This window comes from Hemiscyllium ocellatum, chromosome 25, assembly GCF_020745735.1.
Source record: "Hemiscyllium ocellatum isolate sHemOce1 chromosome 25, sHemOce1.pat.X.cur, whole genome shotgun sequence".
Classification (NCBI taxonomy): Eukaryota; Metazoa; Chordata; class Chondrichthyes; order Orectolobiformes; family Hemiscylliidae; genus Hemiscyllium; species Hemiscyllium ocellatum.
The window spans coordinates 12,734,543-12,750,154 of NC_083425.1; the positions used below are offsets into that span (position 1 = coordinate 12,734,543).

The 15,612-nt window shown below is 39.4% G+C and overlaps 1 protein-coding gene across 1 annotated transcript in view; it reads right to left on the reverse strand.

Moving 5' to 3' along the window:
- Positions 1-15,612, reverse strand: part of rptor (regulatory associated protein of MTOR, complex 1) — a 383,050-nt gene that overhangs the window by 110,923 nt on the left and 256,515 nt on the right. Inside the window, exons 21-22 of the mRNA XM_060844826.1 lie at positions 11,511-11,629; positions 335-438 (exon numbers count right to left, since the gene is read on the reverse strand). Of these exons, the coding sequence (XP_060700809.1) occupies positions 335-438; positions 11,511-11,629 (223 nt within the window). The remainder of the gene's footprint in view (positions 1-334; positions 439-11,510; positions 11,630-15,612) is intronic.

The following is a 15,612-nucleotide window of genomic DNA, read 5'->3' on the forward strand; positions in this document are numbered from 1 at the left end:
AGCCTAGATTATGAATTGACAGTATTTACACATAAAGCAAGACTGATAACCTGTGGCAATGGAAATATGTTAGCATGCACGGGAAGTAAATGCCATTAGTGAAGACTTTTGTTATCTATGTCAGTTCAGAAGCAGGAATACAGAATATCAGACTTTAGGACTGCAACAAGGATTGTGACCCGAACATGCCTTGATCTGGCTACTCATACAGGGAGCGGGATCTAATCAACTTCATGCTTGCAAGCTAAAGCTAAAGACAGATTTCCTGTTGACAACTTGCTGCAAGAACATATAGTATCGAGGAATGCATTACACCACTAGCTCAAGGACTTACCCAACTTGATGAATGTGTGTTCCTTTACTGGTAGGACTGGCTGGTGCAGACTGTGTGAGATTTGTGGAATCTAGAATACGTTGTGGTCGGGCATTAACTGTAGCCTGCAGCGAAACATTTATCAAAATAGTAAAACTTTTATACTATGATGAATTCACATATCAAATATTCATAAATCACCTGGAAAGAACATATATTTAGTTATTCCACTTTATTGGAATAAATACACCAAGACTGATCAAGAGCATCTTAGGCATCGATGTCACATTATTGCAAAATTTTCAAGAATTTAATATTTGCTTTATCAGAATTATAAAAAATTAGTCATTTTGCTTTTTTTTAAGAAAGATAAACTTGTAAGCATGGTTAAATCACGATTTTGACATTATTTAGGTCTAAAAGCTCAGCATTACCCCTAAACTGTTGTGCCCAAATTTTCAACAGCAAAATATAAACAAAATCCAATTTTTCACATGAACTCCATTTCAGCATTACTCTTAAAAAGGATGGTGTTTCATTTTGTTATAATATTCAACATAACATTTTTGAAAACAAGAAAGGAAAATAAAGTGAGCAGGGCACTTTGCATTTCAAAACAGACTCCAGAAAGACCAAATAAAGACATCCAATAGGCAGATTGTAATAAATTAAAATCAGCAATGAAGTGTTATGTTTTTATGTTTAGTTAAAGGCAAGTGTAAGCTGCTGAGTTTCAGATGTGCTTCAATTTGTCCGACGCCAGGCTTTAATCAAAGTTTTTTTTTTGGTATTTTAACTGTAAAAACTAAAAATTAAGAATTGACATAACTTTAACTCCATTGAAGTACTTAACAAGTATTTAACCAATAATCATCATCTGCTCAAATATAGTCAGCATTCCAGAAACACACCCATAGTACAAATATAATTCAGCAAGAGAGTTTTGGTTCTTATGTGCTGTCACCCTCCAGTCCAGAAAAGACAATCTGCCACTTTTGATTTATATGAGGAAGCCTTGCAGTCAAAGACTTCACTGTACCAGCAGGGAACTCAAACATTTAGCTCCAGCAGAAATCTTCTCCCTAATTAAAAGCAAAACTAAAAGCCTTCCAATGTCTGATAGAGCCCTGACCCTGCCCACTCAAGATTCTTTTGTCTCATTAAATATTAACGCAGAAGAACTCCAAACTGTTTACCAACTGCCTGTCTGAAGGAGACAACATTTCAGTACCATTGTGATAAAACCCCTCTGCAAGTAATAGCACAGAACACATCTCTTATAGGCACAGTACCATCACACAACACAGCCTGACTAGACCAACCCTGCCTGCTGGACCCACCTCAGCTCACAGAGACAAAAGGAAAACGTCAAACAGGCCCAACAAAAAATTCAAGTCACTGAGGTAGGACTAACAAAAAACTATGCAATGCACCACCACCAGAGGATACAGCCATTTAAAATTTGCTTTGCAAACCTGAGAGGGGCAATTGTCAAGGAACATGGATTGGTATACAGTCACAAAAGCCATGATTAAGGCAAGTTAACCCAGAAAATGCAACAAATCACTTTAACACTTGGAAACAGAGTTAAAATGAATAACAGGTAAATGTAGAACTGATATCAATAATTTCACCCTTTCAAAACGGTGACTCATACATAGAATGGGCTGCAGGAAACAAAAGCCCATTCTACCATTTCACAGCCGCAAGCTGGGAGGGGGAGAATGGAGGTTCATTGTCAACCACTGAGCTGAGAGTTTTTAGACACATATCTTCATTGGTATCCTCTCAAAGGGTATGCATGAGAATGAGGTTAAAGAAAATATATTGTACAGCAACATTTTAGATCATAATCATCTATTTCAAATTCAACACTAAGCCTGTACATCATTAAATCTACTTGAACAAAGGTCGTTGTCTATCGAGAGTTGGCTCTGTAACCAATAAATGACCAAATCTGAGCATCCGGTAGCTACTCTATAAGTTACCATTTGTTAGTGGGTTCTTCAGTGTTGACTCAAGTCCACTTTTCCTGTATGCTAAACAGAAAAGCATTCTTTACTCTCACACATAACCTCTCATGACTATGATCTTTTTCCATCCTCTGCAGATCTGCAGGGTTTTTAACCAAAACTATCTGCCCTCATTAAGTATATATCTTAGTTGTAACTATTATCGTTGCCACTCTTATTTGGCTAATATTTATATTGTTTTCAGGCAATCCATCATTTAATTTAAAAATCGCTTGTAAGAAAGATACCAAATGTTTCTAAACTTTGTGACTTGTTATATCAACATATGAACAAGCAAAAATATTTTTGTATAAAAATAGCAATAAATCTAAAGAGAGGTGCCCATTCAGTTAAGAATTCAAGATTGGCAGCACTGGAAGTGCCAAGTAGACTCTTCTCCAGTATGCCTAATGTCGTAAGAAGTATTTTGTAACATGCATTATGTATTATTGCTTGATCATTTCTCGCAAGCTATCAATAGCTTCTTTCCACATTTGTGCTAATTATAATTAGCCTTTAAACATCTGATGAATTTTTCAGGTGCTTTAAAACTACTTAACAATTATATTGTTGGGACATTTATTGTTATTTCCAATCACGTTAATTTATTAGATCTAAATGTGGAATTAGAATAGATGATAATTGATTTTGGAATGCAATGACAACTCTGCAAATCCAGTTTGAAACGTTAAAGCCAAATCTACATCGGAGGTGGTAAAAGGGTTCTTGGCAAAGGGACTTGTATTATGGAGAGCATTTTTCTCAACACAAATTATTAATAGCTAAGGAGAGAAATGCTTGGAATGATGTGCTACTAAAATGTACATTAGCAAGGTCACGTGCTCCAGACATCATTCAAAACTTGGTCCAACACATATAAAAGAACTTCTAGAGACCAGAGCGATTGCACAGCCATCAAAGCAACCAAATATGGCATCAAACAGTATTCATTAAACTTAAATCAATAGGAATAAGGGGGAAATACTCTGCTGATTGGAGTCATTAGCCCTAAGTACTTGTTTCAGGAATTTCTCATCGTGCTCTCCTCGGACTAAACATCTTCAGCAGCAGCATCAATAACCTCCCCTCTTGCAGCAAAATCTGGAAAGCAGCCAGACGTGGACTGGGACCAGGCAATGACCCTGTCCAATAAGAAGTAGCCTAGCTATCTCCACTTAAAAGTTAAATGGCATTAACATTGCTGATACTCCAACATCAATCCCCTGGGAGTGACCACTGACCTGAAACTTATCTGGACTAGTTATACAAATACTGTGGCTATCTGAGCAGGTCAAAGGGTCTGAACTCTGCACAAGTAACTCATCTCCTAACTCTCCAAAAGCTTGTCCCCTATCTACAAGTTACAGGTCAGGAATGTCTTGGAATCCTCTCTATATATCTAGATGAGCTCCAACAAACTTAAGCAGCTCGATGGCATTCAGGACAAAGCAGTCCACTTGATGAGCACTCCATACACCAACTTAAACATTCACTTCCTCCAGCACCAGCACACAGTGGCAGTAATATGTACCATCAAATCTGTGATCGTTACCTTGAATTATTATGGTATCAGATATATGAGAACACCACTACATTCAGATTCTCCTTCAAGCCACACACCAACCTGACTTGGGTCAACATTCCTCCCTAACTGTATTGATTACGGCAGCTCAAAAAGGTAGCTCACCACTTTCTTCTCAAGGGCAACTGGGAATGAGCAACAAATGTTAGACTTGACAGCAAAATATGAAAAATATTTGCACTTTACATTGCTTATGATTAAATGAATTTAGACATGAATTGAAATGAAGAAACATGGATAGTCTTGTATTTTTAAGATGTTCTTCAGGTCAGTTTTATACTGTTCAACCTTTGAGGCGAAACTGACCATGTTCACTACCTGGAGTTCTTGGTAGGTAGATAGGTTACAGCTAAAACCAATCTGCCCCCTGCAGATTCTGCCTTAATTAGGATAGGATAGAATAGAATATCACAGATGATTGAGTTTTGGTCAAGTTGCTGGTTTGGGATTCCTCTCTGCTTTTTATATGCACTTGCTTTTAAAGGAAGGTGCACCATTTACCAACAAGATCCAGGTGATTTCAAACCTCGTGTGAGGCCTTCAGAGTGTCCTTGAACACACCCTTCGATTACCATGACAGTGCACCCAGATTAAGCTCTCCACAGGAAAGACACTTTGGTACACCAGGGTCAGGCATTCTGGCTGCATGACTCAGCCCAACTCCGTCGTGACTGCTTCAATATGGGATAGATTCTTGGCATGTCAACATGGGTGAGAATGTCAGTGTCATTAGACTCTTCAATCCAGGTTTTTTTTAAAAAATGATTCATCCGCCATGGTGGAGTCAAACCCTGAGTTCCCAGAACATTACCTGAGAATCTGAATTAACAGTCCAGTGATAATCACTAGGTCCTCGGCTTCCCAAGTCCCATATGCATAGTGCAGTGCGGAATAGACTATTGTTTGCCAAGTCTCAGTTTGGTAATCTTACTACTCTCCTTCATTCCTTCTGATCTTTGAAATATGCTGAAGATTACACTTGTTTTGATTATTCTTGAATAGTCTTATTGTCAATACAGCTATCTCAAGGGAGTCTGCTGCCAAGTTAAGTGAAATTACCCAGTTCTGACAGGTTCTGGTCATGGAGTGAAACATTGTGATGGTGCTTTCCTGGAGCAAGTTTTTTTTATGCATGAGAAAACAAGCCCCGCTCCATGTATGCCTATGGAGACCCTGGCCTTTGCCTGGAGTTGGCTGTGATTGTGCAGTTTCCAGTTCATTTGGGTGGCAACATGACTATCATCCAAGACAGGTGTGAGCAAGCCGTCCATCGTGGAACTATTGAGCCACTGTAATAGTTCTCTCAGGGCATTCAAATTTCTTCATCACCTTCCAAAGGCTCTCATCGCTGACTGAGTCAAATGCCTTGGTCAGGTCAATAAATGTGTCGAGATCCATGTTCTATTCTTGGCATTTCTCCTAGAGCTATCCAATGGCAAACACCTTCAGATCAGCAACCATTAGCCAGATGATGCATGCACCTTTTCCACAAAGCCAACATGGTTTGCCATAGCTTAGAGGGAACAAAAAATATATCTGCTGGAAAATGGTTTTCTAAAATGCAATGCTTCCGTGCACATGCATATCATGAATAATCATGTTCAATAAAGATGATAGTTTTCATAAGGTGTCCCATCATTTGCATTGCCACATCTCTTACTTAGAATGGATTAAAATATACTGCAGCACTTTGTTTTTCCATCCTTGCTAGATGCTGAGATGAAACGTGTAGGCAGCTGGTCAGCAGCATCTACCAAGCTCGCTGTCTCACAGCTGTTTTTTTGTACTAGCTGCCATCCTCCAGACAGCTACCAAAGCTGTGGCTTTGGATATGTTCAAAAGCATTCCATGAATGACTAATTTGTTTGCAGTATTTTCTCACGAACATTAATTCATAACTTTTATCTATCTTCAAAGAAAATTATTGAAATTCTAAAAATGCTATCATTTGCTTTCTGATTTGAACTGCAGGTTAAAACATGATCCAGCTAAGGCTGTTTTTTTGTCAAAATGAGACATGATACCAGAGGAATGATGAGTGTTCAGGTGTCTGGTCATTCTCACACTTCACATTGCAGGTCAGAGCATCTGCTCTGCTCAAACATACACCTCAACTCTTGGTGAAGAAAAACATTCCACATTGGTCAAGATATAAATAGTGCAAAATAAATGCAAGTTCTTCCATTAATCTGGGTTGGCTTTGAACCGAAGAGATGACTGAGTATTCTGGTAACCCAGTCTGCCACCCAGAGCTTTTCTCCTTCTGACAGCGTGAAGGTAATATTTTCTGAAGCAATGTATTACGAAGAAATTAAAAGCATGAAAACATTTGTCCAATATGTGAGCTATCTGCATTTAAATTTATAAATCTGGATCTTGATCAATGTTGCTTAGACAGCTCCATACTAGATATTTTCTTGTACAGAGGTGAACATAATTAGAAATCACTCAGAGATAACTGTTCTGGTGTCTGAGAAACAGGGCACACTGGCAATTTCGATTGAGCAAGATACCTCTGAGATTATAGAGTCAAAGAGCTGTACGGCATGTATGTTCAACTTGTCCATGCTGACTAGATACCCTCAATTAATTTAGTTCCACTTGCCAGCATTTGACACAAATCCCTTTAAACCCTTCCTATTCATACCATCCAGACACCTTTGCACTTGAACCAGCCTCCACCACTTCCTCTGGCAGCTCATTCCATACATACACCACCCTTTGTGTGAAAAAGTTGCAACTCATGGCCCCTTTTAAATCTTTCCCCTCTCACCTTAAACCTATACCCTCTAGTTTGGGAACCCCCCCCAACCCAGGGAAAAGGCCTTGTCTATTTATCCGATCCATGCTCCTCATGATTTTATGAGCTGCAATAAGGTCACCCCTCAGCCTCTGACACTCCAGGGAAAACAGCCTAAGCCTATTCAGCCTCTCCTTACAGCATCCCTCCCTGGCAATATTCTTGTAAATCTTTCCTGAGCACATTCAAGTTTCACCAAATCCATCCTGTGGCAGAAGTGAATGCATTGAGAGAGAGTATAAGGAACATTGGGGGAATATGAATAGCTGATGTCAAGCTACACTTTAGACCAAAAAACGAAAGGTGAAGAAACAATGAGGATTACAGAGAGGAGGAATAGTACCAAGCCTAAATGCTCGTGATTAGCAGGAGCAGGAGAGGACACTTTGACATTACTACTAAGAGTGTTAGCAAGATGGCACGAGACTCAGCAAATGAGTGAATTGGGAATTGAGAGACAGCAACAGCCAAAGTAAGAACAAAGAGAAAACTGACAAGGAAGATTGCAATGGACAGAAAGCAGTAAATGTGGAGTTGCAAGTTAATCAGCTTGGAATATTTTCCCTTGTATCATATCCCACAGTGCAGATGAGGACAGGTTAAACCCCCTCAGGCATGAGAACAGTGATTAAGTCTGAGGTGAAGTTGGGTTTATCAATTATTTGAAATATGAGTTGAAAATAAGTGCATGACTTTTATAAACTATTTCCTGCATTCACCTAGCCCTACAAAATTTAAGGATCAAATTAAATTTGCACTTCCTTCTTACATATGGACTATATTAATGCTTCACAGTAGATTAAAAGATTTTCAATCATTTTATATACAGAGCAGATTCTAATACTAATTCCCAAAGATCCTAAGCTAGTGATAAAAACAATCTCAAGATGTGTCACTGTCCTGCATTCATATTTTAATGGATGTAGCTTTTTGCAAATGTACACAACACTGCATACTTTAATTCAACATTGACGTTTTAGCCAACGAATTAGAATTCCAAATTAAGTTTGCTGGGTTTGCTAGATATAAAAATGGAAAAAAGAGGTTGGGCTGATGGAAAGGTGAAATACTTGTTAATCAGAAATAAAAGTTTTTCGTCTTGACATGAAATGAAGAGTTTTCAATAATGGCTTCAAAGCAATGTGCCATTTTCATGAGAATTTTAGGAAATCTTCAAGGGACTATTCCTTTTTTCACAATTGATTGGCACAAGTTTTTAAAGGCAAGAGTCATTCAAATGCAAGCATTTCAGTGCTTAGTAGTTTTGTTCAACACCTCAGGTCTGTGGTCAGTTACATTCTCCATGTAAGCAGCTCAACCTGAAATACAGCACTCTGTAAACTTCAGAAAAACCGATTTCAAGCTCACTGTCCAAAAACAATCTCTTGCATTCTGCAAAAAGAGAGTTATAAATGATTCATTGAGCTGCGTTCAGTTCTCAGGTAACCATTTCTTTTGTCCATAAATAGAATGTAATTTATTATAGAACATAGAACAGTCCAGCACAGAACAGGCCCTTCAGCCCACGATGTTGTGCCGACCATTGATCCTATGCATGTCCAGCAGTCTCTTAAATGTCCCCAATGACCTTGCTTCCACAACTGCTGCTGGCAACGCATTCCATGCTCTCTCAACTCTGTGTATAAAGAACCTGCCTCTGACATCTCTTCTATACTTTCCTCCAACCAGCTTAAAACTATGACCCCTCGTGCTAGCCATTTCTGCCCTGGGAAATAGTCTCTGGCTATCGACACTACCTATGCCTCTCATTATCTTGTATGATGAAACAGCATACTGGAAGACTAACACTGTGGTGTATTAATGTCATGTCAATCACATTGTTATGGTATCAGGTGTTAATTAAATAATTATTAAACACATTTCATTCCAAAAAAATGGTCTCATGGTGCAGTGGCAGGGTCCTGACATCTTGGCCAGAAGGTCTGGGTTTAAGTCACTCTGCCACAGAGATGCACCATCACACATCCAAACAAGTTGATTTAAAAAAAACAATGAATAACTTAAAAGAGGACGGGTGGGCTGGGGAGACAGGAGATTTGTAAGACTTGCATTAGAGAGAATAAAGTTGCTGTCAAGGAAAAGCTATGTCTTAATTCCCTATTCACTACTTGGCTGAGGTCCATTTAACATGCTGGACAAGCCAAATAACCTCCAATAAGCAAGAAATTGGAATTAGGCTAAATTTGCAGAGAACGAAATTGTAGTTTTCACACTGCATGAAAACTTAAGGAAACTTTCAGTTCATTTGTACAAGAAAAGTAATATACAGAGATAAAGAACAAACAAATGAGTTTCAAATTGGTCGAATTTTCACGGACGCTTCTTTACTGCTTCGTGCCCACGGCCCAGTTTCCACTCCAGCAGAGAAAGAAGCCATCAGTGTTTCAGTATTGTCCAGGAACTTCAGATGGACGTCAGAATGCTGCCCGTCACAATTGTGGATCTCAGTGCTCAAGTAGGTTATCAAGGGCTACCTTGGAAAATTGGCAAACTGACTGTGAAGCACAAACCTACAACTCTCTTTTATAATCCCACTACTGCCACTCCACCAATGCCACATCTGCTGTCTCTCAACTATTGACACATATGTGACAAGAACAGCATTTGAAGTTGGGCCCTGCCCTGAGGTGCACTAGGGTGTCCTGTTAGGCTACCTAGAGTCTCCTTACAATGAAAATCAGCAGCCTTGCTACCAGCCACCCTGCAGCCATTGGAGAAGTACTAGCCCAGGCAAAAAGGTAAATGGTAAGAAATGCATTACTCAAGGATGAATAGTTTGTTCAAGAGAAAGGATAGAGGATATTTACCATCTTTTCACAATTTTAGTGATATACGGTGAGGATTTAAATATTCTTAGGAAAATTCAAAAGGACACGTCAAGCCATATTACTATCTATTCCAGTAATACGAAATGCATGCTCTATGGATTAGTTAAAAATGAAAATTATCAGCAGCTCTTTTCAATATTATAATTCAAGTGAATAACCTCAAGAAAAGGATGTTCAAAGGCAAAAGCTTTTCCCCCACTTTAATGATTCATTGGCCACAGAATTTCAACTACATCTACATAAGCAAAGAAAGGTAGACAAGTAAAACTTCCCACAAGTATTGCTCCCACAGCTTGGAATTTTGAAAATCACATTGATATTCTCAGTATCTCCAAAGACAGTCTATTTTCAAAGAAATGGCAGAGATTTCTAGAGCTCCTGGTGTAAATGTACGCATTTGATTTTGTTATCTTGTATAGACTACACCACTCATCAATTATTCTCTAGTTCAGAGGTGAGGAACAGCTACATTCAAATTTCACCCAATACAATTATTAATGTATTTGCAGAAACGATTAAAATTAAGGCTATTTTTCATGTTGAGACTCTCATTCTTACATGAGACATCATGCATTGGCCATGAATTTCTGATCATGCTGTCATTGTGGGAGTTTTGGGAATGGTATTGGATTACTACATTATTGAAATACTGCTACTGTGCTGAACATAGATTTCACAATAATAAAATACTGGCAGGAAGGGTAGTTCAAACTTCAAATGATCACTCTTAATTGTTGCTACAGTGACAACTGTGTCAACTAAATACAGCAGAATTACTGTCAGCTCAGACTGGTAATATTCAGCTCGAGTGAGGATTATGCGTAGGATTGAAAGTTAACACTGGAGACTGTGGAGCAGTGAAAAGGGGGTGGGAGTGAGGTGTAAACGAGCATGTAGGCTCAAGGTCAATACTGAAGGGTTTACTTTTAAAAGCCAACTGTTGCCCAGAAGAGCAGTTCACTAATCTGCTAAGTGAATTCATTATTTTCTGATAGTCAGGAAGCTGGATTAACTGAGCGACCCAAGGAGCTTTGATTACAACTGGCACTCCATACCAGATTGCTGTGGAAGGCGGCAGTATACGGATTCAGTCCTTGCCTTTCTTCACCAAGTAATTGGTATTTCAGCTTCATCAGAGTTTGAAACATGACTCACGTCAAAGGCAAATATCGAACAAAAATGATGGTGATATGTTAATTTTTACATCCATGAGTCAATGCTCTGGTACAAGTCAATTTGGGGCAGTGACAGTCAACTGCCACAAAAGACTCAGACATTTTACAGGAATGATTGATGCCACTTGATGGAAGAAAGATTTGAACTATCAACATTTGAGTATTTGAGCCACTGTCCTCTGTAAAAGCCAGACCAATAATCCATACCTTATTTCTTCCCTCCTACTTTGGATATCACCTTTTGCTTCAGGTAGGGTCATAACTATGTTCTTGCCACAAAATTCATTATTAAATAAGAGTATTATTAAATAATGGAAAACTAACAAACAGCCTAAGTGTGGATATTCAGCCTTAAAAACAGCAATGTGCTTCAATGCATCAGTCTCTTGTAAGTCAGAAACAGCTAACCTCACTGTGTCATGAGCTTAAATTTGTTCCTGGATGTGAAGGAATTTATTAAGTATTAATCTCTCAAACTTATACAGATACAAAATAATGCATCAAATTTTACATCCACCTAAACCAAAGCTAAAGATAACAGGGCCTTTATTTGACATCTTACCTGAGAAGCACTGTAGCATTTGTGAAATGTTGTTCGAAAATGTAAGTCTTATGTCCCTAAGCCCTGTTTGAAGTTCAAACCCAGTGTAACTCACTGGATCATAAGTGAGGTTGCTACCAAAAGAACTGAGCTGATGCTTGAATGCTGATTGAGGCACTTTTACAGTCACAGTATTCAAATGCTCGATAGTTAGGAATGCTATTACTTTTCATCGTACCTTATAAGCTGTGTTGTTGAGCACTTTCATAGCAAGGTCTGAGACTTCTGGGAAAGGATCTGCTGCCAAATGAAGCAGAACACGCCAAATTTGGGTGTAGACGCTGTTGAATGATACACCTTTAAAATAAATGTTTTGGCTCGTTAGTGGAAATTCACACATTGTGACCAGTTTGATTTTAACATTTAGCAACTTTCACCTCTTGCGCCTCCTGGTCTGTTACTTTTGCTGTGGTTTGGTGCTTAATACTTAATTTTTTAAACTCAAGTAGCAATTAAACTTATTCTCAAAGATATTACATTTCTCATCAATATCTCCAGAAATGCAACATTTATTAAACATTGCCAACATCACCAGAATGTTGGCCAAACTTTGCAGAAAATACTCCAATGAAGTACAGTAATTCATGCACCATAATGCGACAAAGACATTCAAATACTTTTATTCGGCACCTTTCTGGAACGCATTAGTTGAATGCTCAAAGCCAATTCTCTCCCATCCCACTAATAAAATAGACTTTGACCCAATATATCATTCATGGCATTAACAGCATATAATTATTGTGAAGCTGGAGGTTATTCATAAATAATTCAGCAGGTAAACACTTGATAATGAAGCTACAATAATACTTGTGAAGTAAAGAATTTAGCAACTAACAGCAGAGTAGAATAGTTAAGATTAAAATTACACATCAATAAACAAATGCTTAGCAACTGGCATTAATGTCTTCTAAAAATTAGTTTGCCACTTCTTCAAAATTAAAATAACCAAACATAATGAGACACAGCACAGGAAAGTAAAACAGAAACAGAAACAGCTCGAGAAACTCAGCAGGTCTGGTAGCATCCAGGTACAGTTTCAGGTCCAGTGACTCATCTGTTCTTAGAAGGGTCAGTGGACCCAATATATTAACCCTGCTTTCTCTGTTTTTGTTCTGGATTTACAACAACCACAGTTCTTTGATTTTGACCAGGTGGTGTGATTTGGTGCAGCATATTGCTTAGCTTTTCACTGCCTCGGGGATATGTTAAACAATATGGCAGCATTTGCACAGCAAATCACTGTGTTATGTGCAATAACTTCTGGATTAAAGCTCATGGGATTGAAGCAGCACTAAGAGTATAGGTACGATACTGGCGAAGAAACAGAAAGCAGTGTGGTTTGTTGAATGGCTACTTTCAGAATGGAAGGAAATCAAGCTACTATATAAGGATCATAGCTCATTTTAATATACAGTATTAATAATGTGGACTTTGATAGAGGGGGCACAATTCCAAAGTCATAAACGTAAGGACGACAGTAACAGGTTTCAGAATTGCACAGAGAGATTGGTGAAATGTGTAAGCATATGGTGGATGGAATCTAATGCAGAGAAATGTAAAATGATGCATTTTGGGACATAATAAGGAAGCTAACACAAGCTAAAAAATGCAAGATTTCGGAGTGAATATACACACACCTGTGAAGATGGAAGGATAAGTTGACTAAACCTTTAAAAATGCTTTTGAACCATCATCTGAAGAGTCTGATGGACTCAAAATGTTAACTCTGTATCTCTCTCTCTCCACAGGTGCTGCCAGATCTGATGGGTTTCTTCATCCTTTTATGTTTGTTATGGGATTTAAGATAATTGGTTCAAAAAAACACTAGAAGCAAAATAATGGTTCAAGCAAAATGCAAGATATAATGGATTTCAAAAGGGCATCAGGTATTAATTAATAAAAGAAAAGCCATGCAAGGGGAAAAAGAGCTAACGCAAAAAACCTCTACAAGCAGAGCAAGACAAATGACTGCACTTTATGTTTGATAATTTAGAATTCTACGTCACACCAAAATCACTGGAATTTTCAAAAGATAAAATCAATGCAGCATAATCACAAGTGAAGACAAAGCCAGATTCTATTAAAAAATATATTCAAAGTATTTTCATTGTTCAGATACTTCATTTACAAAATAATTGTGCACAAGGGAAAAGGCAGTATGTTATGGAGACAGCAAGGTGAGAGTTTACACAATCAAAAGAGCAGGTTAAATCAACGATCAAATCTGTTGTCTTTTCCAGGGAAATCAAACAAACTTAAGTTAGTTAATCAACATCAGAGTTCGGCGAGGAGATGGACAACTCTCTTGAAATAAATGTAAATAACAATGTACTAGATGCACAGTCTTGTTGAATGGTATCACAGTCAGATTTTGTGTGTAATGGGAATTCAGAGATTTTGCAGCTAATCCAAAAGTAGATCTGGTGAGTGAGCCGGTTGGGAAGGTAAGTTATTTGAGTGGGTGTGTTCTAGGCCCCAGGTCCTACAAAGTAGGGCCTCCCTCCACCCTCCTCCTCTAACCTAACTTTAAAGACCACAGACTTGCCCCAAAAAGAGAGTCCAGGGAAGTTCCTGTTAAGAGAAGAGAGAGTCTTTAGCTCAGGAGTCTTTGACAAGGAGGTTGAGTGATGTGATTACACCACAGTTGAAGAGGGTGAAGACATGACTGCTCAGCTAGTTCAGTGTGCTACGTGCATGATGTGGGAGGTCAACGACTCTGGTGTGTCTGGCTCGTATAAGTGTGGAAAGTGTGTGCATGTTCAGCTACTGACAGAACATATCGCAGCACTGAAGAAAGAACTCGAGGACCTTAGGCTCATCCGAGAGAACGAGATCTTTCTGGACAGGACCTTCAGCGAGGTTATTACACCGACCATACCAGAAGAGAGCAGAAGAGAGAAGACGATGAGGAAGACAGAGAGGAGGCAGGTGCAAGAGGCCCCGGGCGAACTACCTGACAGTAACAAGTTGAATCTTTTGGAAACAGTAGAGACAGATGACACTACCAGTCCGGAGGCGGTCAGGTCTGTCAATCAAAGGTTGTCGTGGAGACAGAGCTGAGGAGTCAGACATCGCACAGAGCCGTGGTGATAGGGGACTCCATAGTGAGAGGAACTGAATGGGGTTTCTGTGGCAACAGGCAGGATTTAAGGATGGTGTGTTGCCTTCCTGGTGCCAGGATTAAGGACATTGCAGACAGAGTGCAGGAAATCCTCAAGGGCTAAGGTGAAGAGCCAGAGGTGGTGGTACATGTCGGCACAAATGATGTTGGGAAGAAGAGGAGGAACATACTACAGTGGGACTTCGGAGAACTAGGAAGAAGGCTGAAAAGCAGGACGTCCAGAGTGGTTATCGCCGGTTTGCTTCCAGTTCCTCGGGCTGGAGAGGCCAGGAACAGGGAGATAATGGACTTGAGTGTGGCTGGGGAACTGGTGCAGGAAACAAGGATTTAAATTCTTGGATCACTGGGGTATGTTTTGTGGTAAGCATAAATTATACAAAAGAGACGGTTTGCACCTTAATATGTTGGGGACCAGCATTCTGGCAGGCAGGTTTGCTACTGCAACACAGCTGAGTTTAAACTAAATAGCAGGGGGGAGCGGACAAACTGGAAGTTTAAGAAGGAAGTTGAAGGGAAGGTTAGAACAAGGGAAGTCAAGAAAGACAACGGTATCAATGAAGCAGAAAATTCAAAAAGGGATCATGCCGTAAGGTTGAGCGAAATAGGGGTTGATAGGAAGGGTGAGGGCAGTAACAAATTAAAAACACTATATATGAATGCACGAAGTATTAGAAATAAGATGGATGAACTTGAGGCCCTTTTGGAAATTGGCAGCTACGATATTGTGGTGATAACAGACGTGGGCAGACGCTTCAAGTGGACAGGGCCTAGGAAATGAATATTCAAGGCTATACGTGCTATTGTAAGGACAGACTGACGGGCAGATGGGGTGGGCTGGCCATGTTGGTAAGGGATGATATTCAGTCCCTTGCACGGGGAGACCTAGGATCAGGGGATGTAGAGTCAGTATGGATAGAGCTGAGAAATTCTAAGGGTAGAAAGACCCTCCTGGGAGTTACCTACAGGCCCCCAAACAGTAGTATGGATGTAGGGTGTAAGTTGAATAAGGAGCTGGAATTGGCCTGTCACAAAGATGTTACTACAGTTGTTATGGGGGATTTCAACATGCAGGTAGACTGGGAGAATCAGGATGGTATTGGACCTCAAGAAACTTTGTGCAGTGCCTCAGAGATGGATTCTTAGAACAGCTGGTGTTGCA